Source organism: Trichosurus vulpecula, chromosome 2 (assembly GCF_011100635.1).
Source record: "Trichosurus vulpecula isolate mTriVul1 chromosome 2, mTriVul1.pri, whole genome shotgun sequence".
NCBI lineage: Eukaryota > Metazoa > Chordata > Mammalia > Diprotodontia > Phalangeridae > Trichosurus > Trichosurus vulpecula.
The window spans coordinates 122,934,948-122,962,892 of record NC_050574.1 but is presented as its reverse complement, the minus strand read 5'-3'; the positions used below and the strand labels follow the sequence as shown (position 1 = coordinate 122,962,892).

Sequence of the window (27,945 nt, the reverse complement as noted above, 5' to 3'; positions counted from 1 at the left end):
CATGGTAGAAAACATTTAGATGATGATCAAAGTGGGAAAAAACAAAAATGACACTATCAATGGAGTATACTACAGACCACCTGGACAGAAAGAGGAAATAGATGAGAAATTTAGGAAACAAGTCCCACAAAATGCTAGTTACCCAAAAGACCATCACAAATAGTGAATAATGAGCAAATCCATTTGTCCAAGCAGAGAGCAAATAGAAAGCAGAGACATTGGTCAAACTAGAATATGATTTTTCCCACTGGGTGGTCTCACCTGGCACCAACATATGATATTGTAGTGTTGGGGTACTTCAATTATCCAGATATCTGCTGGAGTTCTCTATAAGAGCAGAGTAACTAATAACTTTGTGATCTGTCTTAGTGATAGATAAAATTATCTTACAGGTATCTTATAGATAAAATTATCTATTATAGATAAAATTATCTTTCATAAGGTGGGGGAGTTGACAAAATGGAATTTTGTTCTGGATCTGATTCTCACCAACAGTAACTAGCTGCTAAGATGAAGATGATGGGAATCTTGAGGGGGAGAAATGATCACCCCCTCTTAGAGTTTGTGATAGAGGAAGAAAATAAAGCTGGAGGTGGTCTGATAAGTGCCTTAGATTTGGTGAGAGCAGATTTCAAAAGATTCAGATAAAGAATGAGTAAAATGAGATGCCATGGATTTTCCCCAAAGAAGAAGTCAGCTGAGGAGGGCAGAAATTCTGATGACACAAACAGAAATGAAAAATGGTAGTTGCCAGAAGAAACCAATGTGGATGCACAGAGAACACACCATCCAACTTAGTTTTTAAAAAAAATATACACAGAAGATGGAAGCCATGGGTAGGTAACCATAGGATCATCAATTTAGAGCTAGAAGAGGCCAATGAGTCTAACTCCATTCTTTTGTATTGTCCTCATGGAAAAGTGCCTAGCACATTGTAGGCACTTAATAAGCCCTTGTTGATTGATTTATTGGAGAAAAAAAAGGAAAGATGTGGGCTAAATGACAACACCGATTAAGTGGATTTGTAATGGGATCAAGGGTTAGCCTCAAAAAGTAGCTGTTAATGACAAATTGATAGGACATCTTCAGTGCAGTGCCCCAGGGACTAAGCTGGACTTAGATAAAGGCCTGGATAGTATGCTCATAGAATATGCAGATGACACAAAACTGGGATGTTAGCTAACACACTAGATGACAAGAGTCAGGATCCAAAAAGATCTTGAAAGGTTAGAAAATTGGACTGAATCAAAAATCTTACATTTGGGTTACAAAAAATGACTTCATAAATAAAGATGGGGGAGGCATGGGCGAACATCAGTTTGCCCAGAAAAAGATCTGGAAGGTTAGTGGGCTGCAGGCTCGACATGAGTTAACTGCATGATGTGGCAACCAAAAAAATTAATGTAATACTGGGCTCGGTTAAAAGAAGTCCGGCTTTTAGGGATAAGGAGCTGATAGTGTCTGTACCTGGAGTATTGTGTTTAGTTCTGCATGACACAGTTTACCAAGAATGTTGATAAGCTGGAGAGTGTCCCAAGAAGGGCAACCATGATTGGCAGGGCCTTGAGTCCACACTAGGTAAGTATCATCTGGAGGATCTAGAGAAGAGGAGATTTGGAAGGGACATGACAGCTGGCTTCAAGGATGTCACCTGGATGAGATTTTTCTTTTGGCCTCAGAAGGGAGAACCAAGAGCAGTGCATGGAAGTTGCGGAGAGACAGAATTGGGTTTGATATCAGGAAAAACTTCCAACAATTAGAAGTATCCAAAAGTGAAATGGGATGCAGTGGATTCCTTTTGACTGGAGGCCTTTGGGCAGTGGCTGAACGGAATGACTACTTATGTTGCAGTGGGGATTTGGTTTTGGCTAGGGATAGATGAGGTGGTCGTGGAGTCCCTTTGCATCTCAGAAATTCTGTGATTCTGTGAGAATCTGAAGTTCAGATATGGATTTTGCTCCAAATGAGAAATCCTCAAAAAGTGATCATCCAGCTTCCATTTTAACAATTCCAGGGAGAGGGAGCTCACTTCTTTTGGACAGCTCTTACTGCTAGGAAATTTTTCCTTATCTTGAGTCAAATTCTGTCTCTTCTAAGTACAGGGCTGAAGAGTGGCATGGAAAAAATGCGGGCCTGAAAGCAAAGAGAAATCGGTTCTTGTCCTAGCTGTGTCCCTGATTGTCTCTCCAGATACACTTGGATCAATATCCTTCTCTAATTTTCAGTTTCTCTTTCTGTATAATAGGGGTGATCTTTACTTTTATTTATTTTTGTTTTGGTTTTGGAGGCAATCAGGGTTAAGTGACTTGTTCAGGGACACACAGCTACAGTAAGTGTCTAAGGCTGGATTTGAATTCAGGTCCTCCTGATTCCAGGGCTGGTGCTCTATCCACTGCACTATCTAGCTGCCCCAGGGGTGATCTTTAAAGTACCTTCTTGCCCTTGAATTTTATGTTTAGGTCTAAGTCAGTGAGTGCCATCTATCTCATTTTGGGAGCCTTTCTCCTCATGCCTCTACCTCCCCTGGGACCACATCCTACTGGACAGTTCTTTCTTACATCTGATCTGCTCAAGTTCCCAATCCATGCTCCTGTCTTTGGTGGAAATGGAATGTACCCAGCCCCACTCTTACTCAGAACAAAGCAGTTGAGGTATCAGAGTAAGAGTCAGGAGACCTGGATTGTACTCCTTGTAATGTCACTAACTAGTGGTGTGACCTTGGACAAATCACTTCCCTCTCACTGGGGGATAACCTTGAATGCTCCTTCCAGCTCTAAGATTCTAGTTATTCTGAGATTCTAGAATTCCGTTCTTCTAAGAGTTCCTGATTATATTGTTTCAAATCTCCTTGATTCTATGATTCTGTCATTCCATACATACACATACACATGTACACATAAATATATCTATACATATTTACATAGGTATGTATGCATGGGAACCTTTGAAGGCAGGGAACTGTCTTTGCTTTGTTTGTATCTCTGGGGCTTACCCCAGTGCCTGGCACAAAGCAGTTCCTTAACGAATGTTTGTTGACTTGCATTCCAAGATGCAGAGGTTCTGTGGTCCTAACACTCTGAGTCTATGGTTCTAGCAGTCTACAACATTTTAACAGCAAGACAAGGTTTGCAAAAGATTTATTACTTTCTCTGATCACATGATATTTGATCCTCACAAGAGTCCTGTGAGAGGGGCAGCTGGGTGGTGCAGTGGTTAGAGCACTGGCCCTGGAGAGGGGAGGATCTGAGTTCAAGTCTAGCCTCGGACACTTATTAGCTGTATGACCCTGGGCAAGTCACTTAACCCCAATTGCCTGCCAAAAAAACAAAACAAAAAACCACAGCCCTATGGTAAGGAGGAAACTACAGCTCAGAGAGGGGAACACACTTGCCCATGGTCACCTAGCTCAGTAAGTGCCAGAGGCAAGTTTTGAATCTAGCTCTCTCCTGACTCCAGGGAGGTTCAGGGTTCTTTTCTAGTGTCTGTGGCTTTTATGGTTCTGAGACTTTGGGAACCTTAGCTGGTGTCTGGGTGCCCACATGTCTCACACCTCCCACCTTTTCACCCACCCAGTACCTGGGCAGATCTTGCAGCATTTCCCTTCTACCTTCTCTGGGTAGAGGCAGCCATAGTCTCTGGGGCAGGTCACCCGCTGGCAGTCCTGGCGGCCATCTTGACAGGTGCAAAGGATGCAGGGCAGGGGCCCGAAGGAGCGGAAGGCTGGGTGCCACACCTCCCCATGGGAATACGTCTTCCCATTGTATGTGCAGGCTGGAGGGGAGAGAGGCCTGAAGTCAGAGTTAGGCTCCTCAGGGGTGGGGAGAAAGAGGAAGGGAGTCCTGGTTCTGTCCATGGGGAAGTCCTTAGTCTGAATGGGGACATACATCTTCAAGTCAGGGGTCCCTCATTTCTTTCTGTGTCATGGTCTCCTTTATCAGTCTACTAAAATTTACAGACAGCTTCTCAGCATCATCTTTTTAAATGCATAAAATAAAACATACAGGATTACAAAGAAAATTAATTATATTGAAATATGGTTATCAAAATATATGTTTTTAAATATAAATTCAGGCACCTCAGGTTAAGAACCCCTCTTCTAAGTCTGTGTGTCTGGCCCACTCCATGGCTTTTTTTGTGGCAGGCTGCTCAGTTTCTAATGCAGTCTCATGAAGATTTGGATTCAGGAAAAGGAAAAGCTTCCTAAAGTCATAATGGTAGCACAATGGAACAAGCTGCCTTGGGAGAGAATGAGCTTCCTGTCACTGGCAGTATCCAAGCAGAGACTGGATGAAGTTCTATCAGGGAAACTTACGGAGGGCTTTCTGGCACTGGGAGGGAGGTTATGACCTCTGGGGTGTCTGTGATTCTGTGTCTGATTTCTTTTGGGTCTTCCCTGATTTGTCTTGGACCTTAAAGATGATTTTCCCAGCTGCTCTAGAGAAACATTCTTAGTTTCTAAACCCCTGAGTCGTTTGGAAACCTAAGAAATATCCCTATTTTCTTTACCTATCCCGCCCATGCTTCAGCACCCTGGTCTACCACCAATGGATTAGAATCAGGGGATGGCAGGCTGAGGAGCTGCTGGGACCTTAGGATGACAGTATCATAGAATCCCAGAAAGTGAGAATCATAGACTCCTAGATTAATAAAATATCAGACTGGTACTATTATAATCATAGACGATCAGAGTCTCAGACTTGCAGAATATTAGAATCACAGAACCTCAGAATCTTAAATTCATGAAGATGGGGGGTGGGGGGGCCCGGAGTATGGGAGTGTGATATTAGCCGATCCACCAGGCAAGTGGACACACCCTGCCCCTGTGACCAGTCTTCTGGAGGAATAGAAAATACCCTTCTGCATGAGTCAAGGCAGGGTAGTGTCATGGGAAATGTCCCAGAGAGGTCAGGAGAGCTGGGTTCTTATCAGAGATCAAAATTAAAGTGCCACATAAATACAAAGTAGCTGTATCAACTCTGTCTACATCCTCTTCTACATCTGTCAAATGAGTTTGTTGAACGGGATGATTTTTAGGGTTCCTTCCAGTTCTGACATTCTAAGTTCTAAAGCTCCTTCCAGCTGTCATTCTATGTTCTAAGGTCCTTCCCACCTCTGACATTCTGTGTTCTAAGGGCTCTCCATTCTCTGACATTCTGGGTTTTAAGGCCCCTTCCACCTCTAACATGTTATGTTCTAAGGTTCTTCTCAGCTCTGACATTCTCTATTCTAAAGTTCCTTCTAGCTCTGACATTCTATACTCTAAGGCCCCTTCTGGCTCTGACATTCTAGGTTCTAGGGCCCCTTTCATTCTAACAGTCTATGACTCTGACTCCTTGGTCTGTGTTCTTACTCCCAGAGCCACCTCAGGCATTACCTTTCTTATGTTTCTCTTTGAGGACTATCTTGACAGTGGTGCTGCCGCTCCCCTTCTGTCCAAAGTGCCTGGGGATGAAGCCCAGGGAGGAGCTGAGGCCTGTAGGAGCTGTGGTTCCTGGTGCCCGCCTGCTCCCACTCTGGCTAACACATGGGTCCTGGGAGTGCCTCTGCAAACAAAAAATACCAGGCTTATTCAAGGGAGGGTGAGAGCATGAAGCCAGATGGGACCTCAGAAAGGCAGTTAAGGTGAGATCCCAAGAAAGGTTTCCCCAAGCTGGGAAGAGAATGGCTTCTGGATAGAGCTGGAGAAATCCTTGGCCATAACTTCCTAGGGCAGCTGGAGGGATTAGGCAGGTGTGGAGAGTTGGGGCATCTCCCAGCCCTGTGAGGAGTGACCAGGTAAGGGCATGACCTGTCTATAACATGGCAAAGTTCCTCATTTCCCACGACTCCCTTTCATATATTCTTTGTTCGAGACCTGTTGGATTTCTCCCTGCGCTCTGACCTCATTGTGTCCTCTCTGAGCACAGCTCCCAATGCTCCCTCCTACCAGGAATGGATTTCTCTCCCATCCCTACCCCTTGTCTGTTGAAGTCTCTTCTTTCCTTCATCTGTGTTCTAAGGTCCCTTCCAGTTTGGACCTTCTGTGTTCTAAGGGCCCTCCCAGCTCTGGCATTCTCTATTCTAATGTCCCTTCCAGCTCTGACATTCTAGGTTCTAAGGCCCTTTCCATTCCAATATCCTGATTTCTTAGTCCTTGTACTTAATCTTCCTTCCTTGATCGCCACACCCCACTCTGGTCACTTTCTGAGAGATCGTTCTCTTCAAATCTCTCTTAGAAGTCTGTGTGCATTTGTTCCTTGTGATACACTTATTTTGTGTATACTTTTTATAATTTCCTCTCAGATGGTAAGCTCATTGAGGGCAGGATCTATGTCCTTTTTTCATCGTTGTGTCTCCAGCGCTGAGCACATTGTAGGTGTTTAATAAATGTTTGCTAAATTTCATTGTCTCATTCAATCTTTACAACCACTTGATGAGGCAGATAGGACAAGTATTATTATCCCCGTTTTACAGATGAGGAAGCTGAGGTTCAGATGTTACCCAGTTAGAAGGTTTCAGAGCTGGGACTCAGACTCAAGTTGCTGATATACCACCTCACCCTGTGGAAGGCAGCCAAGGGTCACCTCAAAGGCCCCCATTTGATTCAGGACCTAGATCTGGCAAGGGTGTGGGGAGGGGTTAAGGTCTCTGTTATTATTCAATTGTTTCAGTCATGGCCAATTCCTTGTGACCCCATTTGGGGTTTTCTTGGCAAAGACACTGGAGTGGTTTGCCATTTCCTTCTCCAGCTCATTTTACAGATAAGTAAACTGAGGCAAACAGGGTCAAGTGACTTGCCCAGGGTCATGAAGCTAGAAAGTGTCTGAGGTCATACTGGAACTCAGAAAGATGAGTCTTCCTGACTCCAGGGCTGGCACTATCCACTGCACCACCTAGCTGCCCACCAGCCTATAGATTTAGGGTCAGTTAAGTATGGGCTTGCTCGGATCCAAGGAGATGGATCCAATGACCTCTGCTCTCCCCAGACAAATTATGTCTGGCATGTGGTAGGTGCTAAAAAAAATTTATTGTTTGACTGACCAGCCAAGCAGTGGGAGCTGTTGTCTCTTCAGAACCCTTCCCTATGTGACCCTGTACTAGAATGTACTAGACTTCTCTATGTCAGGCAGAAAGTATGGGTGGTGGATCTGGGCTTGGCGAGCTCAGGATAATGTGTTGGAGACAATTTTACTACTAGCTGTCCAGTTAGGAGCAGAATTCATATCGTGTCAGGGAATGTTCTCTGGAGAGAAAAAAAGAGAAGAGGAAGAAGGTGCCCTTGGGGCCAGACAAGCTCATATTCCTGACTTTTACAACCACCCTGTGACTGGGAGGGAAGGAAAGCAAAGGAAGATTAATGACTAAGGCAATGGGGCCGGGGAAGGGGAGGGGGAGAGGACGGAGGGTACGCTGGAGGCCAGTACATTCAGACCACTCACTTTGGCCAGCACGGTCTTTGCATCATTCTAGGCTAAAAAGGAGTTAGCCATAGGATGGGAATCTTAGACTGGCAGAGCTGAAATGGACCATTGACACTTAGAAGATGTCTAAAGCACAGACAGCATCCTTTTCAGATTCGCAGATGACATGAAGCTGGGAGGGGTAGCTAACAGAACAGAGGATGGAATCAGTAACCCTAGTAAGTTTGGGAGGCTAGAGAATTCGCTGACTCCAGTAAGCTGTAATTTAATAAGGTCAAATGTAAAGTCTTAGTCATAGATTCACAAAATTGGCTTTGAGGGTATAAGATACGGAAGATGTGTTTAGACGGCAGTATGTCCAGGGTGATGGAGCTGGCCAGCTCCAACTGGCTCATGGGAGCGGATTGCTAAACTTTTAGTGTGAACCTTCATGCCTCAGAAATTAGAAAACTACTACAAATCAGAGCTGGATTTATTCTTTTGCTGATAGACAATAAGGCATAAGAAAAGTGATGGAGAAAATAATAATACTGATTAAGCTTAAAAGTATATTTTGCTTTCTGGAGAGCCAGTTGTTAAACATTTACCAGAACACCCCTGAATATGTTGAAAAAGATCTTGGGATTTTTAGAGGTTTAATATGAGTCAGCAGTATAACATAGAAAACAAACTAAAAAAATGAACGTGATCATGGGCGGCATGAAGAAAGACATAGCTTGTCCCTCTTCATGCTGCCCTGGTCAGCCCACATAGTTAGTTCTGGGAGCCACCATTTAAGAAGGACATTGGTCATGTAGAGATCATCTAAGGGAAGGCAACCAGGATGAGGAAGAGTCTATCCCATACGAGGATCTGTTGAAGGAAGTAGGCATGTCTACTCTGGTAAAGAGAAGATTAAAGGGAGATATTATAGCAGTCTTCAAGTATGCGAAAGGCCTTCGTAGAGAAGGGGAATAGATTTGCTGGGTTACATTTTGGCCCTGGAGTGGGCAAGACCAGGAGAAATGGGTGGGATTTTCAGAGGAACAAATTTGGGTCTGATGTCAGGAAAGACTTAGGCATTAGTCCTAGTTAGCCCCAGTTTAGTAGAACCATAGATGGAGCACCAAACCCCATCACACTTGAGTGCTTTGTTGATAAGTTTCTCTTCATGATTTTTCCTTGTTACAAAGGTTTGGTTTGTGGGTTATATTGGGAAGTTGCTATGTTATGAAAAGGAGCCAGGAGTCAGATTGGTAGAATGGACTAGAGCCCTGAGGTGGGCCGATCTCAGATTGGTGTGGCAGTGTCCTAGAAGAGGAGACTCCATTCTGGTCTTTGGGGCCATGACAGCGGCCATGGTGGGAATAGGGCAAGGGTGGGTAGGGATTTAGTTCAGTAGATCAGAACCAAAGCACCCAGCAGGCATAAAGGCAAAGAAGGCCATTGGTCTCAGGGCCTCCAGATGAGATTGATTGGTCAAAGGGCAAAAGATTCTTGGGATCAGTTCTGATGATGAGCTGAGGTATTAGTAGAGCAAATCCAATGAGCCTAGCTGGATAATTTATAGCGGGGGTCACTGAAGGCTTCAGAGTGGTATTAATCAGTTAATAAGCATTTGTTAAGCACCAGCTAGAGTCAGGCACTGTGCTGGGTGCTAGGGATACAAGTACATGGAATAAAATAATCCCTACTTGTAAGCAACAGCTGCTTTTCCAATAGGGAATGATCAGAATTAGCCTTTGTGAAAACTGTTTTGAAAGCTGCATCAAGGATGGACTAGAGAAGGAAAAGATCACAGGGAGGAAGAGGGGGAGAGAGACCATTGCGACAATCTAGGCAGGAGGTGATAAAGGACCAGACCAGACCAGTAGGTGTGTGAGTGGAGAAGAAAGGATGGATGAGAAGAAAAGAAGAACTTCTGGAGATCTGACCATGTCATGTCCCTATTTAAAGAAAGTTTCTGTGGCTTTCTCACTGCTCCCAGGCTAATATAGAAACTCTTGTTTCAGACATTCAAGGCCCTGCGCAATTTGTCTCTAGCCCATCTGTCTAGTCTCATCTTCCACTACTTCATGAGTTCTATATTCTACTCAAACCAAACTATTAGCTATACTGTGACTGTGTCCTGCTCTCTCCTGCTTCCTGACATTCATTTAGCCAGTCCCACATGGAACACACTCCTTCCTCCTCTCTGCCCGTGGAAATCATAGGATTATGGATTTAGAGGTACAAGGAGCATTGGAGACCATCTAATAGTGGTACCACCACCAGCAGCAGCTAGCATTTACATAGCCCTCCCTCTGTGCCAGGCACCCTGCTAAGTACTTTGCAAATATCTCATTTGATCTTTATAACAAGCCTGGGAGATAGGGGCTATTATCCCCATCTTACAGATGGTGAAACAGGCAAATAGAGTGAAGTGACTTTGCCTAGGGTCACACAGCTAGGATGACTCCAGGCCCGGAACTATCCAACTCTAATCCCACTCTTTCATTTTACAGATGGGGAAACTAAGGTTCAGAGAGAATAGGGGATTTGCTCAAGGTCATATAAATGGGGCAGCGAGGTGGAGCAGTGGATAGAGTGCTGGGTCTGGAGTCAGGAAGACCCGAGTTCAAATCCAGCCTCAGATACTTTCTAGCTCTGTGGTCCTGGGCAAGTCACTTAACTCTGTTTGACTCAGTTTCCTCATCTGTAAAATGAGCTGGAGTAGGAGGAGATGGAAACCACTCCAGTGTCTCTGCCCAGAAAACCCCCAAAGAGTCATAGAAGACTGAAATGGCTAAACAGCAACAGTAACATGTAGGTGGTATTGATAATAGCTAATAACAGCCAACATTTGTGTTGTGCTTACTGTGTGCCAGGCACTGTGCTAAGCACTTTATGATAATCATCTCATCCCTTATAACAACTCTGGGAAGTAGTTTCTATTGCAAACCTCATTTTACAGATGAGGAAACTGAAGTAGACAATCATTAACTGACTGGCCCACAGTCACACAGCTAGTAAGTATCTGAGACAAGATTTGAACTCAGGTCTTCCTGAATCCAGGCTCAGCACTCTATGCCCTGTGCCCCTGTATTGTCTTTATTGTGCATGTGCTGTTTCTACCCCCTTTGACTCGAAGCTCTTTTTACAGCAGAGGCTTTAGTCTCCTCAGAGTCAAACCCATATCTGGCCGCTTGCTTTTTTTGTCCAGACTTTCGATTTCATTGGTCATAAAGCATTCCCAACGAGGAAGCTGTCTACACCAATTCAAGTCTTAAAATGATAGTCATCTGGGAAACTGAAAAGTTATAAGACTTGCCCAGGATCACACAATCAGTAAGTGTCTGGGGCATGACTTGGACTTGGGTCGTCCTAATAATGAGGTCAGTTTGTTGAATTGAGCTGGCTCGAAACCAAATGGACAGGACTTTGTAACTTTGTGACTGTGGTTGGACAGGGGGAAAATGAGGGAAAGGGAAGAGGTAGAGACAAGTCTTGGTGTCTGGGAGGCAGGTGAGAGGGAAGAGAGAATTGGGAAGAGTAGTGTTTTTTAAGAGGATGAGGAGTCAGATTGTGCCAGGACTCTGAATCCCTCTTTCTCTTCCCAAGGCCAGGCTGCGTTGGGGATGGGCATAGGAAAGCTCAGTCACTCACCACTCCTCGGTATAACTGCAGGGTCTCCTCTTCAGCTGATTTCTCATATGACCCATCTGGAAAACCAAGGTGGAAACAGACTCGCTGATCTTGGGCACACAAGCTGGATTGCTCCTGGTATTTTCTTTGGGCATAAATCTTTTAAAAATTTTTTTCTTTTTAAAAAATTAACAGTTTTGCTTTCTTAGTGGGTGAGGGAGGGGATGGAGGAAAGGAGAGAATTTAAAACTGAAAATAAAGTTAAAAAAACAAGCATTTAAACATTCATTATCTCTCCTTTCCATCCTCCCATTGAAGAAAAAAAAAGGAAAAGGAAAACAAAACCTTTGTAAGAAATATACATAGTCAAGCAAAATAAATTCCCACATTGACCACATGAAAATGTATATCTCAATCTGCAGCCCGAGTCCATCACTTCTCTGTCAGGATGTGGGTAACAGGATTCCTTAACTGTCCCTGGGAAAAGAGGTGTTAAACTCATGCCCATCAGCAAAACTCCCCAAGTGCTGCCCCCAATTAGATTAAAATGTAATTGGAAAATGTTTAACAAAATAAATAAAAATACAATACAACACAGATAATGTCAGTTTGTGGTTTTCTAAGTCAACATGCTACCCGCCAGGATCTGTTTTTATTTAAGTGTGACACCGCTACTTTGGAATCATGATGGCTCTTTGCATTGATCAGAGTTCTGAAGTCTTTCAGAGCAGTTTGCCTTCACAACGTTGAGGTTCTGTACATCATTTTCCTGGTTCTCCTCCCTTCATTCTGCAACAGTTCATACATATCTACTAATACATACATAACTTATCCAATCAACTACCAATTGATAGGCCTAACTTTAGTTTCTAGTTTTCTTGCTACCACAAAAAGAGCTGCTTAAGTATTTTTGTATAGATGGGTCCTTTTCCTTTTTCCTTGATCTCTTTGGTGTATAGACCTAGTAATGATGTCATTGGGTCAAATTATGTCCCAAAAGTTCAGTGACTTTTCAGCATAAATCCCAATTGCTTTCCAGAATGGCAGAACCCATTCACAGCTCCATCAACAGCACATTTAGTGTGGTCGTTTTCCTTCATTCTCTCCAATATTTTTTGGATATGTATGATCCCTTCATCTGCTGCCTCCTCACACTGATCACCCAGATTTCATCTACAACCCTCCCTTCTCCCCTACCTGTTCTGCTGGCCTAGAGAAATTAGAGTCCCATGCAGGCTTTCCAGGATTAAAACTATTCAGCCTTCCTCCTTCAGCACTTGAGAACCAAGTTTCAAATGTTTCTACATTTCCTGTGAGTCTATCTGTCTCTTCCCCTTGCCTCTCAGAAGAGGCTGTATCTGGACTGTGGGCAAACTGATGATCTGAAAGAAATGAGAAGTCATAATAGGGTGGAGTCTAACAGAGGAGGAGGACATGATGAAGAGAACTGGTTGCTGAAAAAAAGCTGACAAGATTCCTGGAAGTGACCACCCTATCTTAGAGTCTCTGGTAGATTAGAAAGAGTAAGCAAGGAAGAGTCTGGCCCGGCAAACCTAGATTTGGGGAAAACACATTCCAAAGTGTTCTGAAGGCATAGAGGCAGCATCCCATGGCCTAAAATGCTACAGGGTCCCCAGAAGGATGGGTAGTTCTCAAAAACAAAATTCTGAGGATGCAAGCACAAATGATTCCAATGAAGAGGAATAAGCAGGAGTTGTTTGAGACCAACTTAAGATTTAGAAAAGACATGTACATTTCTCTTGAATTGGAAAATAAAAGGAGCTGTGGAATCTATTTTATCATGTATCCAAAGGCAACAAGAACCACTATTTTATGGGCCATCTGGTTGACTTGCATTGAAGCGCTTATGATTGGTTTGCAAAAAGACCAGTATGAAAATATAATTTTAGCTTAGTTCACATGTGCCAACATCTGTTTTAGAGGATGAGGAATTAGAGAAATTCTATGGAGAGCTTGATAATCTCCTTCAAATTATATCAACATATAGGGTCATATAGTATAAAAACTTCAACAACAAGAAGGGCATAGGGGAGTATGGCAAGAAAAATGAATTGGAAAATATAGTTCAGGAGTAAGAAATGTGATATTCTAGAAGGCTGTAGACTACATAGAAGCTTCATGTTTTTGTACTACAAATACTTTCTCTGAGAAAAAGAGACCCAAAATATAGTGAGTACCAAATATCACAAAAATGAAATTATCTTTTAACAAATAAGAAAAAAATGGTTACTGATGTGGAAATTATTTCCAAATCAGCCATTTGACCTATTAGAACAAATGTCAAATTTAGTATCATACTAGAGAAATAAAAATTGAGGCAACTTCTATCTGACCTATTATTTAAAAAGTGTTGATGCCTCAAAATGGGATATGGATGAAAGAACAAACTTCAACACCGATTCTTACTATTTCCTAAAGAAATTTAAGCTGCGTAGATCACTACTAATAATGAGACCAAAAGGACTTTGAGACTTCCTCTATCAAGACAGCACTTGAGCTTCCTTCCAAGCAGACAGATATTGCAGCCAAGGGCGACACTGATTTGGAATATAAACTCATTGTAAACTCTTATGGAGGAGGATGGTGGAAGAGCATGAGCAGCATAAAATGGTAAGAACAAGCAGAAGGGAAAAACAAATTTAGATGAAATTTGGTGAGAAACCTAACCAAGCAAAATTATTCTGAGGACATTTAAGGATAAAACTGGATCAAGCAAAAAAATCAGAAGAAAAATGGAGAAAATTTGTAAAGATTCTCATGATACTCTTCACCATCAATGACAGTGGAGTCACCACTAGTTTAGACTCTAACATTACAATCCTGGATATGGTACATGAGGAAGTAGAAATAGCACAGAAGAAAACAAATATAGGAAGAACAGTTAGAATGGATCAAGTGCATATAAAAGGAGGTCCATGCTGACAGCAACATGATTTTTAAAGGTTTGGAGTAACTGATTCTTAATATATATGAAAAAGAAATGATACCAAAGGCTTGGAAAAAAAATTAGGCATTATTATTGCCAAAAATGCAAATGAAAAACCATAAACAAATAATAACCCAGATACCCACTTTTCCATCTCTAGTCGATTTTTATGAGAATATTCAAATATCAGGGACATCTTCCATAAAGGTTTGAGATTGGAACAGTCGGGTTTTTGCAAACTATATTCTATAATGGACCGAATTTTTACTGTTACGATAGATTGAAAAGTGAAGAGAATACAAGAGTCTACTGTAGTTATAGCTTGTTTGATGAATAAAGCATTTGATTCAGTAGAGCAAATCACTTAAAAGATCTCTTCCAACAAAGTAATTCCCACGAATATGTCAAAATCATACAAAATTCCTTGAAAGATGTAACAAGAGAGATATCTTTGCTCAATGACCCTCTGGTTATTACTATTGAGCAAGGCACAAAATAGAGAAAAAATGCCTTCCTTATGTACTAGAGGTAGCTAGGGGGTGCAGAAAATACAACACTGGACCTGGAGTCAGGAAGGCTTGAGTTCTAATGTGACCTCTGATTTTCTTCAACTGTAAGATGAGGGAACTAATGATAGCACTTACCTCCTGGGATTGTGGTGAGGATCAAATGAGATAATATTTGTTAAGTGCTTCAGCATAATGCCTGGCACATAGTAGGTGCTATGTAAATGCTAGTTATTATCATTGTTACTTGTCACTATCAGGAAGGCTTCCAGTGTGGGGTACAAAGGAAACTGGTGAAAATCTCCAAGAAGCTCTTGTCTGTGGGTGATGCTGTGCTGACTACCAAGCCCCAGAAGGCAGCAGATTAAGATCCATAATCCCTCAAAAAAGTTTTGTCTGACTGTCCACACAGGAAAAACCAAGTGAATGAACAATATCTATTACCCAGATGAGAATGAGGAGTTGAAAAGATGACCCATAGAGCTGGTCCATCCTTCAGTATATCTTGGGCAGATGTTGCAAATGACAATGAGCTCAACCCAGAGTTGAAAAGGAGGAGGAGGAGAGTGGGTTGGATTTCTTTTGTGAAATGGAACAGTTTTTTAAAGACCCCAGGTTTTCCCTTGAAACAAAGGCCCATCTTTTAAACAATAGAATCTTCAGATGACTGTAAATGATTGTGAATTAGAGGATACCAGTCTCTGAAAAATTAAAGTTAAGTGTCACCCAAAAAGCAACTGGGTAGCACATGGTATGTGTGAGCTTGCTTCAATATATTACAAAAGATGTCTTCAGAGAGATCTAAGGACCCTCCCGCCCCCCGCCCCCTGCCAAAAATGAACTTGTCATGTACCAAGAGCAAAGGATGACTCATGGATGGCCTGTGTGTTGTGTTAATAACCAAGCAACATAGAGATACCTAAAGAAAAGCCACTAGTATGTTGGATGGATCTCTCTTATAGAATTTATGGGGGGACATTAACATGAATCATACAGAATGGGTAGACGTGTATAAGTGGTGATCTGGGTTTTTTGAGGGAGTACCCACATTGAGAAATCACAGACCCAGAGAGGTATGTCCTGGGGATGGAAGCACATAATAAAATAGTAACAGAAGATCAGTACAAAAGATAGCACAACCATGTGAGAATAGCATCAATAGTGTTAAAGCTCAAAATGAACTGAGGTTTGTAAGAAATGCTAAGGGCAATGAAAGGGACTTTGAAAAAGCCAAATAACTTTGAAAGACTTAAGAAATTTGATCATTGTAATGGGCAACCATCATTCCAGAAGACCGATGATCCCACATACTGCCCACTCCCTGACAGAGAAGTGATGTATTAAAGCATCAGAATGAAATGTAAATTTTTAGATACAGACTTTGTGTCCACAAACTTGTAAAGATAGAATGAAAATGGTTAATGGGGAGCTGCAACCGAGGGTAAGCCAGGAGACGGTAACAGAATATCAAACTGCCTTCCACCAGGTAAAGCCATCAGGGGACCCGCTTTTGACGATTTCTGAAAAATCATGGAGAATGTGAGAAGACTGGATTCCTCACATGGAGGAATCCAGGAGGTGGCGCGGAGGTGGGCAAAGCTTGTGCCTATTTTCACAAATAGGAGGAAGGTGCATTCCTTCATACATGGGCCAGTAAGCTTGACTATTATTCTTGGCAGAATTTCATAATGTATTATTAAAAGAGAAGGTCTATGAGCATTTTGAAAAGGAAGTGGTGATCCCCATGATCCAGCATGAGTTTATTAAAAAAAAATCCTGACAGACTTATCATATTTTGGTTACTAGATTGGTAGATGAGGGGAAAGCTATTCAATTCAATTCTATAAGCATTTAAGTACCTGTGCTAGGTGCTGACAATACAAAGACTTAGGCTATAGGATGGTGCACCATAATACAAGCATACAAGTAAATAAATACCTTGTGTGTACAGAGTAATTTCAAGAGGGGGAGAATAGTAACAGTTTGGGGGATCAGGAAAGGTCTCATGCAGAAGTCGGCACCTATGCCAAGCTTGGAAAGGAACAAAGGATCCTGCAAGTGGAAGTGAGGAGAAAACATTCAAACATGGGGGACAATTTATGTAAAGGTGGAATACAGAATAGTCATGGTCTATCTGGATTTCATCAAGACATTTGATAAACTCTCTCCTTATTGTGAGCATGACAGAGAAATTGGCAAGGCTGGGTAGATTGAAAAGTGATAGAATGAATGACCAGATTGATATACTAGGGGTTTATGGATCAATGTTGACCTGGAGGGAGGTCTGTCATGGTAAGATCCCAAAGGATCTGCCCTTGTCTTTGTTCTAACCAACATTTTTTTATCAGTAATTTGCTTAAAGGCCAAATAATATACTCATCAAATTTGAGTATGACAAGGGAAGACAAAGGGAAGGGAAAGAGAATAAGTGTTTATCTCATTTGACAGGAAGCTGAGAAGTTTAGCTACACTGGATGACAGAATCAGGGCCTAAAATATCTTAGAGAGCTTGAAAAATGGGCTGAATGAATTGCAAATATAGAGGCTTGGTTAGAAAACACAGTCCATATGAAGGTCTTAGTGGACCTCAAGCTTGGTGATGTCAATATATGTTAACTGAAAAGGTTAAACCATAATGTCCACAGGAAATTGTTAACCTGAGTATCCTCTGCTCTTGCCAGAGCACACATTTAGATCACTGTGCTCTGGGGCCATATTTTAGAAATGACTTTGATAATTTAAAGCACATCCAGGGGAGGGAGATCAGGATGGGGAGGGGACCAGAAACTGTTGTATGAGTATCAGCTGAAAGAGCTAGAGTTGTTTAGTCTGGAAAGGAGACTTCATGGAGCACATGGTAGCTGTCTGCAAGCAGTGGAAGAAGGCTGAGCCTTCTGTGTTGTTCCAGAGAACAAAGCTGTAGGGCACCAGATTTGGGCTCAGTATTAGACAAAGCTCCGTAACAATTAGGCCTGTCTAGAAGTGAAATGGGATGCTAGGGGAGATAGTAAGGGCCCCATCCCTGGAAGGTTAGACACAGAGGATCCATGGCTATCTGTGGGCACAGTGTAGAGGGGATTCCTGCTTGGGTACAGGTGGATTGGCGGCCTGCTTATCTGACTCTGAGAGTCTGTGATTCTGCATCCGACGACGGAAGGTCTCACTCAGCAGAGGAGTAACAAGGCCCAGGCAAGGGAGAGGAGTACAAGAAAAGGCTTAAAACTTGCATCTCCTATCTCAAGCAGGCCATGCCAGTAGGATCAGGGCCAGGGGCAAGTTTGTGTTACTGACTCAGAGGCAAAGCTAGCTAATCACAGTGTGCCTCCCAGCTCTGACCTTTCATGTTCTGGGGTTCCTTTTACCTCTAAAAGTCTATATTTTAAGGTCCTTGTCAGTCCTGACATTTTATGTTTTAAGGTCCTACACTGTCCTACTCTCACTCCCACATTCTAAGGTCCTACCCTACAATCACAATGGCAAATAAAGTCTCAAGGGCAAAAATGGTGAAAAGTCCCTCCTGAGCACGTGTTAGATAACAGCTCCACACCGTCCTCTAGTGGTAGCCCCATGTACTGCAAACTCCTACTTCAGACCCTCCCTCCTAGGCCACTTCCTGAATCCATAGTTGTGATGGATGTAAGGAAGCCTCTTACTCCATAGGCAGCGCGATCCTAAACCTAAGCCCAATGTAGTTTAAATAAAAGCATCCATTGAGGCTCAGTTCACGAGTCACCTCCTCCAAGAAGTCTTCTCTGACCACTCCTACTTGCCCTGATCTAGGCTAAACAGTTCAGTTAATTATTCTCTAACTCTTCAGGATGTCAGGATGTACGTGTGTGAAAGAGCCAGAGAGATTGTATGAGAGAGAGAGAGAGAGAGAGTGAGAGAGAGAGAGGGAGAGAGGGAGAGAGAGAGAGAGAGAGAGAGAGAGAGAGAGAGAGAGAGAGAGAGAGAGAATTGCCTTGGTGTGGCATGGCAAGTCTGGTCTCTGAGGCTAGACTGGGAAATAGGGACGCTGGGCAAGTCCCTTCACATCATCTGTAGAATGAGGATGATATTTGTACTACTTGCCCTCCTGGGATGCTGTATCCTGATCTTAATGACAAAGAACTCACTCTCTATATAATTCAAGTTGATGACCAGAATCCACCAAAAGAGATGGAGTAAGGGTAAGCAAGCATATGGTGTAATAGAAACATTCCTTGGCTGGGGAGAGGATGGGAACAGCAGAAGACCTGGGTTCTAGGCTTGGCTCTGCCACTGATTCACTGTCTGGATTTTGGTCATTAAATTGATAATTTCCACTGCTATAGTGCTTTACACTTGCTAAGCTCTGAGGTACATATTTTACAGATGAAGAAATTGAGGCTCAGAGAAGGTAAATTATTTGCTCAAGGTCACACAGAGTTGTAGACTCAATCTCAGGTACACTGGCTCCAAATTCAACGAAATCCCAGCTTCCACTACATCATGAGTCTCTATAAAATGAGGGGTTTGGACTAGGTGATGCCCAAGGGGCCTTCCATCTCTGGTTTTTCCCCATTCTTCCCTGCCCCCCCCCAAAAAGGTAAGAGAATCAAGCCTCCAAACTCCTTGATCCAAACACATATCTGGAGTTCTGTGTTTGTTTCTGGAGTCACATTTTAGGAATGACTCTAAAACTAGAGCACATCCAGAGGAGGGCGATCAGGATAGGGAGGGGACTGGACATGATGTCACTTGAGGATAGATTAGAATTCTAAAATGAATAGGCCTGTGAGCTTGACTTCAATTCTTGGCAGCATCTACTGATTGATGGGATGATGAGTAGCATGATGAGCCAGTGTGGCTTAACGTAGAACAGATCGTGTCAGACTAACCTCCTTTCTTTTCTTGACTGGACAACTCAGGGGTCAGTTGTAGATGTAGGTTACCTAGATTTTATCAATGCAGTTGACAAAGTCTCTCATTGTATTCTTGTAGGAAAGATGGAGAGGCATGGACCAGATGATGGTACAACTAATTGGGCTTGTAATTAGTTAAATGGGCAGACCCAAAGAGAGGTTGTGGAGGGTCCAATGTCAGCTTGGAAGGAGGTTGCTAGTGGAGTGTCTACTATGGATCTATGACTGACCCTGTCCTTTTTAACAATTTTATCACTGACTTGGATACAATCTTAAGCGTCATGCTTATCAAAACTGCAGATGGTACCAAAATGGGAGGGAGAGATGACACACTGGATATCAAGGGTCAGGGTCCAAACACACCTAGACAGGCTGGAACATTGGGCTGAACTTAACAGGGCGAAGATAAAACAAAATAGCCATGAAGGTGCAGTTGTACACTTGGGTTCAAAAAACCCAACTTCTCAAGTATAAGATGGAAGAAGCACAGATAAACGTCAGTTTATCTGAAAAAGATCAAGGGAGAAAGAAGTTAAGCAGGATAGTGTGAGGCCTTGAGGGCTTACCATATGAGGACTGGCTGAAGAAACTGGGGATGTTTTGCCTGGAGAAGATATTTAGGGGACCCATGACAACTGTCTACTTGTATTTAAAGGACCACCCCATAGAAGAGGGATTAGACCTATTCAGTTTGAACCCAGAAGGCAGAATTAAGACCAAAGAGAGGAAGCTGAAAAAAGGGAAAATTTAAGTTTGACATGAGAAAAAATTCCCGACAATTAGCTCTTTTCAAAAATAGCCTTGTGGACTGCTCCTCATTGTAGAACTTCAAGGAAAGAGCAGCTATACTTTGTGGGTATGTTACAGAAGGGATTTGTGTCTAAGAAGAGGTTGTGATTCTGTAACATTTTATATTGTAAGATCCCTTTTAACTGGCATTCTGTGTTCTAAAGTTCCTTTCTACTCTGACATCCTATGTTCTAAAATCCTTTTTAGCTCTAGCATTCCATATTCTAAGGTCCCTTCCAGCTCTAATATTCTGTGCTCTAAGATCCCTTCTAACTCTGACATTCTGCATTCTAAGATCCTTTCCAGTGTTGACATTCTGTGTTCTAAGCTCCCTCTAGCACTGACATTTTATGTTCTGAGGTCCCTTCCAGGTCTGACATAATGTATTCTAAGTTCCTTTCCAGCTCTAATATTCTATATTCTAGGCTCCCTCCAACACTTTCATTCCATGTTCTGAGGTCCCTTCTAGCACTGATGATCTGGGGCAACCACATTGGCAGGCTTTGACTTACCTTTACAGGTGTGACAGCAGGAGTCGGGCACTGGGACAGGTGTGGGGCAGCTGGTTTCAGGACAGGTCATGAGGCCACAGTAGATTTGGCCTTCCTGGGAAAGAGAACAGGGAGCAAGTTCAGTGAATGGGCCTGTTGCCCTTGGTGACTAGACACAGAATGGCAAAGCTTGAGTGGACTCGAGACCATAGAACACAAGAATGTTCTACCACACTGGAAAGACCTTAGAACAGACAATAGAGAATGTCAGCTTTGGAAAGGGCCTGAGAGATCTCCCAGGATGTTGAGGAAGCTGGTAGGAGGCAGAGGGTGTGTAAGTGGCCAGAGGGCTAAATTTGAGGTCAGGAAAATCCAAGGTCAAATTCTGCTCTAACATTTTTCTTTTTTAAAAAAAATTATTATTTATTTAATATTTTTAGTTTTCAGCATTGATTTCCACAAGATTTTGAATTACAAATTTTCTCCCCATTTCTACCCTCCCCCACCCCACTCCAAGATGGCATATATTCTGATTGCCCTGTTCCCCAGTCAGCCCTCCTTTTTGTCACCCCACTCCCCCCCATCCCCTTTTCCCTCACTTTCTTGTAGGGCAAGATAGATTTCTATGCCCCATTGCCTGTACATCTTATTTCCCAGTTGCATGCAAAAACAACTGTTTTTTGAACTTCTGCTTTTAAAACTTGGAGTTCCAAATTCTCTCCCCTCTTCCCTCCCCACCCACCCTCCCTAAGAAGGCAAACAATTCAACATAGGCCACATATGTATCATTATGTAAAACCCTTCCACAATACTCATGTTGTGACAGACTAACTATACTTTGCTCCCTCCTAATCTGTCTCCCTTTATTCAATTTTCTCCTTTGACCCTGTCCCTTTTCAAAAGTGTTTGCTTTTGATTACCTGCTCCTCCTATCTGCCCTCCCTTCTATCATCCCCCCTTTTTATCCCCTTCCTCATTCTTTCCTGTGGGGTAAGATACCCAATTGAGTGTGTATGTTATTCCCTCCTCAAGTCAAATCTTGATGAGAGCAAGATTCACTCATTCCCCCTCACCTGCCCCCTCTTCCCTTCCTACAGAACTGCTTTTTATGTGAGATAATTTACCCCATTCTATCTCTCCCTTTCTCCCTCTCTCAATATATTCCTCTCTCGTCCCTTAATTTGATTTTTTTTAGATATCATCCCTTCATATTCAACTCATCCTCTACCCTCTGTCTATATATATATATATATATATTATATATATACATATATATGTGCATATTCCCTTCAGCTACCCTAATACTAAGGTCTCATGAATCATACACATCATCTTTCCATGTAGGAATGTAAACAAAACAGTTCAACTTTAGTAAGTCCCTTATGATTTCTCTTTCCTGTTTACTTTTTCATGTTTCTCTTGATTCTTGTGTTTGAAAGTCAGATTTTCTATTCAGCTCTGGTCTTTTCACTGAGAAAGCTTGAAAGTCCTCTATTTTATTGAAAGTCCATATTTTACCTTGGAGCATGATGCTCAGTTTTGCTGGGCAGGTGATTCTTGGTTTTAATCCTAGCTCCACTGACCTCTAGAATATCATATTCCAAGCCCTTCGATCCCTTAATGTAGAAGCTGCTAGACCTTTTGTTATGCTCTGACATTTTTCACTGTTTGGCCAGACAAGTCGTAACCTAAGACTTAGTTTTCTTGTCTGTAAAATGTGAGGATGGACACCTTCTTACCTCACAGGGTAGTTATGAGGCTCAAATTAATAATAAGTAGCATTAATATAGTACTTTAAGGTTTGAAAAGTAGATATGTTAACACAGCTGATCTTCACAACAACTGTGGGAAGAAAATGTCATCATTGTCCCCACTTCACAGATGAGGAAAGTGCTTCTATATCTATCCCCAGCACTTAGCAAAGTACCTGGCACAGAGTCAATGCTTAATTAATACTTGTTGATTTGGCTTATCTTGGGAAGAGTGAAGCGAGTTGCTCAGAATCACACGTGGAGTAAGTCTCTGAGTCCTGTCTGTCTTGTCTTCAGCTTTTGTACATATTTATTTGCTTGCTTTTTCCCCCATTAGAATGTAAGCTCCTTGAAGCCAGGGACTGCCTTTTGCTTCTTTTTGTATGCCTAGGGCTTAGCATAGTGCCAGGCACATAGCAGGTGCTTAATTTAATAACTGACCATTATTATTTATTATTAGTCAGTTGACTGGTTCAGGATTCAAACTCAAGGCTTCCTGATTCTAAGTCCAACATTCTATCTGAATCACCATCTAGCTGCCTCATATATCCTTATCCTCCATCATCTATCCAATGAGATCATGGATACAAAGGACTATATATGGGTCAGTTATCATGAAGACTGGGTTTGAGATTTACAGAAAAATTTCAGTCCTGTTTGGATTCAGTGGCCTCCATGTAAAAAGTCAGGGATACATTCACTGCCTTTTAGAGAGACTGCCCTCATTGAACAGGGTGGCAAGGATACCACGTCAGGAATCTGGAGACTTGGGTTCTCATCTTGTTCCTTCCACTGACTTGTTTTATGACCTGGAGAAGTTGTTTCCCTTCTAGGGACCTTAGGTTCCTGGTCTGTAAAAGGAGGGGATCGGACTTCTTGACTTCCATGGTTCCCACAAGCTCCAGTGACCTGATATTTCTGTCAAAGTTATTAAGGAATTTTGGTCCTGCCCCTAGGAGTAAGAATAATGACTCTTATTTTCATAGTCCTTTAAGGCTTAGAGAGCTCTGGCTTTCCCAACAACCCTGTGAGGTAAGAAGTTTGATTATTTTGCAGATAAGAAAGCTGAGACTCAGAGAGGTTACGTGATTTGAGCATGGTCACAGAGCTAGTAAATGTCAGAGGCAGGATTCAAACCCAGGCCTCCTGACTGCATGCCCAACATGCCTTTCACTATACTGTGTTGCCTTAAGAATAAGCTTCACTTAACTGGAAAACAGGAGTAGCTTTCATTTGTGTGCTATAGTCTAGTCATGAATTATTGCCTTTGATTCTCACAAAAGATAACAGGGTATGGATTTTAGCCCCATTTTATGAAGGAGGAAACTAAAACTCAAAACCACAGTTCAAAGCCAGTCTCTTCTTTGTCTTACAACAGACTGCCTTCCAAGTGAGCTAATGCATAACTCCTCATTCCCATATCACACTGCATAGATGAGTTATATTACACTATGATTCCATTTGTATATTCGATACTTGCTCTCAGTAGTTCTACTACCCCTCTGCCTTTACTTGAGGAGGGAAAAATAAGACTGGATGAAGTTAAAGGCCCCTCCCTCCCAGCTCTGATGTCCTGTGTTCTAAGGGCCCTCCCAGCTCTGATGTCCTGTGTTCTAAGGGCCCTCCCCAGCTGTGACATTCTGTGTTCTAAGGGCCTTCCCAGCTCTGACATTCTGTGTTCTAAAGGCCTCTTCCAGCTCTGCATTTTCTTTGTTCTAAAGGAACCCTCAGCTCTGACATTTTCTGTGTTCTAAGGGCCCAGCCAACTCTGACATTCTGTGTTCTATGTTCTAAGGATCCTTCTAACTCTGCTATTTTCTATTCTAAGGTTCCTTCAAGCTGACATTTTATGTTCTACATTTTAAGGTCCCTTCCAGCTCTGATATTCTATGGTCTAACTAAAAAAATCACCAAGTGCCCTTATCCAAATCTGTGGTTTCTTCTCATCCAAGGGGCAGCTTACAGGTGTGAAATTATGGTGTGTGCGGGCATGAGCTGTGTGTATACAGAGTGATCTATTTCACCAGCCTGGGACGTGCTGAGCAGGGCAGAACCAGGGAATATTTAGATTGGTAAGGTTTCTGAGGCCAGGAGAGGCCATACTCAGCAGTTTTCACCTCTCTCCTTTCCCAAGGCTCTGGAATAGCTCTCTAAGCAAAGCCACCACAGTCTCCTCACCCAGCCGCCTTCCTGGCACCCACAGACCCTCCAGATCTGGGGAGACTCAGCACAACGGTAAGCTGTGTGCGCGCCAGCGGGCCGCCCATTCTGGAAGGGCAGAACTGTGGCACGGCTCGGCCCTCCGGCTCCAGCGGAGTCAAGGGGTCTGAAAGTAGGTCAATTCTAGAGGCTGCCCCGGCTCCCAGCTCAGTGGGAACTTTGGGACACCTGGAGAGAAGAGACAGTGGAGTATAGTGGAAAGATCACTGGATTGGGAATCAGAAGAACTGGGTTAGAATCCTAAGGCCTGCCTACTTTCTCTCTCCACTCCAATCAACCCCCAGGAAATAGCTAAGTTAAAGAGAAGAGCCAAAGTCCTGAAGTAGAAAAAGCCTTAGTCTATGGGTTCTGACACCTGGGGGGCTCAGTATCTACTTCATCACTGACTTTTTGTATGCCCTTCCTTCTTAGAGGAATACTTAGTAGAGGATAGGAAGGAAGGAGGGAAAGAAAGAAGGAAGGAAAGAAGAAAGGAAGGAAGGAAGGAAGGAAGGAAGGAAGGAAGGAAGGAAGGAAGGAAGGAAGGAAAGAAGGAAGGAAGGAAAGAAGAAAGGAAGGAAGGAAAGAAAGAAGAAAGGAAAGAAGGAAGGAAGGAAAGAAGGAAGGAAGGAAGGAAATATTTATTAAGTGCCTACCATGTGCTAGGTACTATGCTAAACACTTTACAAATAGAATCTCAGTTAATCCTCACTATACCACTGGGAGATAGGTATTATTATTATCAACCCCATTTTCAGTTGAGGAAGCTGAAGCAGAAAGCAGTTCAGGGACTTGCTGTCATACAGCCAATAAGTTTCTGAAGCTGGATTTGAATTCAGGTCCCACCGTTCTACCCAACTATACCTAAGGGTAGGCCAGGTGGAGATGACGGCTGTCATCAAGTATGTGAAGGCTACTTTCTCTTGATATGCCCAAGCAAGTCACTTAACCTTGATGGGCTGCACAATTCCTCAACTGAAAAATGACTGGGCTGGACCCGATGGACTCAAAGGTCCCTTTCAAACCCATGATCCTTTGAATAAACATTCAGAAATCACCTACTGTATCTATGTGAGACTCTGCTGGGTGCTAGAGTAGCACAGATCTTGACATCAGAAGCACTGGGTGTGAATCCTGCCTCAGACACTTGGCTGAGTTACTAACTTCCTAACCTCTTCATCTAGCAGTACTTAATTTTGGTTGTCCTGGCCACCTTTAGTAGTCTAGGAAAGCCTATGGATCCCTCCTCAGAGTCATGTTTTTAGACAACTGAAGGAAATGCTGAATTTCAGTTAGAGGCGGGTGCAATTTATAATGTTTTTCCCCTTCCATCCCTGTCCAAATTCACGATCTCCCTTAAATATGTCTCCATGGATCCCTGCTCTAGAGACTGGAAGCATCTTGCAGAGAGGAACTGTTTCATTTTTGTCTTTGAATCTCCAGCACCAAGCATGGGGCCTGGCACATAAATTGTGCTTAGTAAATACTCGTGATCTGAGAGTATGATTAGAATGGATGAACAAGGAGGGCTGTGGCATCCTCTTCCCTAGAGGCTTTCGTTAAGAATGGCACAGGGGGCTGGGGATGGGCAGGGGGTCCCATTGGTTTGGAACTGAATTACAGTTAGAGGGACGTCTGAGGAAAATCCATAGCCAATCCACGGTCTATAAGTTTTTGTTTGGCCTTCAAGAGGAAGGGTTATTTGGGTAAGAAAAGACCCCTGATTCCCTGCAGCCATCTGGGGCTTGCTGAGAGGGGGTGTGTCTCTCTGTCAGTCAGACAGTCAGTCAGCATAAGTTTAAGCATTCATAATGTGCCTTGGCCTCTGAGCTAAGCAGTAGGGATGCATAGAAAGGCTAAAGCATGATCTCTTCTCTCAAGGAGCTTGTATTTTAATGGAGGAGACAACATGAAAATAACTACATACAATATACATGCAGAATAAATGGAAAGTAATTTTAGAGGGTGGGGGTGGAGGTGGGGGAATTGGGAAAGCCTTCCTAGGATTAGAGGTGAAGTGAGGGACCCCAGTAAGTACAGATGGGGAGGGAGAGCTTTCCAAGCCTGGGGCAGAGTGGGTGCTAAGTCATACAACGGGTAAAATGTAATATTGTGTTCAAGAAACAGCAAGAAGACCAGGGGAGTTGGATTAGAAGAGTGTATGAAGGGGAGTAAAGAGAAAAGAGGAGTGCGGGGCCTGGAGTCAGGAACACCTGAGTTCAAATCTGGCCTCAGACACTTACTAGCTGTGTGACCCTGGGCAAATCACTTAACCCTCTTTGTCTCAGTTTCCTCATCTGTAAAATGAGCCTGAGAAGGAAATGGCAAATGACTCCAGTATCTCTGCCAAGAGTCACAAAGAGTTAGATTTGACTGATAAACAACTGAACAACAAAGTGTAAGAAGACTAGAAAGGTGGAGGGGGCAGGGCCTATTCTTTGCTCAGAAAAGGTGCTCCTTACGGACAGGGGCCACACCTCTACCTCAAACTGGGGGATCCCTGAAGGAAGAGCTGTGTTTCTGTGACTACTTGTGCTCAGTCCCCAGTGACTGATTTCTTGACTAACACTTTGGGTGCTCACTTTAGAGTGCTTCCCTTCTGTTTGGCTAAGAGAGTTATTAAATGCCTGCATGCCCTTGGAAGAATTAGAGCCAGAATCTGGACAGTCTGCAGAGAAGCATGCTGGTTCGGGCCCTGGGCTGAAAGGTTCTCATCCATCCTTTGGCTCTGGGCTCTCAGCTGAGGATGCCTGTGAATGGCTATTTCTGTGTATGCTACAAAGACTGGAAGGAAATGTTGAGCACTGATGCATGGGGGGAAGGCAGGATCCAAAGGGCTTGGCTGGCAAGGGAAGAGAGGGTGGGCGGGCAGCAGAGGGTGAAGGGCTTGCTGGGGCCGACTAAACAATGGAGACTAATAATGATGATGATGATCATAGCTGACACTTCTACAGTGCTTTCATGTTCACCAAGTACTTTTCATCTCTCGTCTCTTTTTGATCCTCACAACGGCCCCGCTGAGGTGGGTGGCGTCAAGATTATCACTCCTGTTTTACCGATGAAGAAACTGTGTCTCAGAGGGGTGATGTGACTTGCTTAGGGTCATACAGTTGGGCGAGCAGCATAGTTGGGATTCCAACCTGGTACATAAATATGCCAGAAGTGGGAGCAACCTTTTCATTTTCCCAGAAGAGGAAACTGGGGCTCTCAGCAGTTAAGTGATGGGTCCAAAGTTATTGAGGTAGGAGGAAGGAAAGATGGGACTCGAACTCAAGCTCCAAGGCTCCTACTCTGAGGCTCTAACCCGGACACAACAATCCTAATGGCTGTGTAGCTCACAACAGCTAGCATTCATGAAGCACCTACTATGTGCCAG

At 43.1% G+C, this 27,945-nt stretch overlaps 1 protein-coding gene across 1 annotated transcript in view; it reads right to left on the bottom strand.

Annotated features, from left to right (window-relative positions):
• CHRDL2 (chordin like 2) overlaps positions 1 to 27,945 on the bottom strand; it is an 80,889-nt gene that overhangs the window by 12,609 nt on the left and 40,335 nt on the right. The window contains exons 5-8 of the mRNA XM_036746711.1: positions 20,641 to 20,734; positions 11,025 to 11,080; positions 5,375 to 5,543; positions 3,577 to 3,771 (exon numbers count right to left, since the gene is read on the bottom strand). Of these exons, the coding sequence (XP_036602606.1) occupies positions 3,577 to 3,771; positions 5,375 to 5,543; positions 11,025 to 11,080; positions 20,641 to 20,734 (514 nt within the window). The remainder of the gene's footprint in view (positions 1 to 3,576; positions 3,772 to 5,374; positions 5,544 to 11,024; positions 11,081 to 20,640; positions 20,735 to 27,945) is intronic.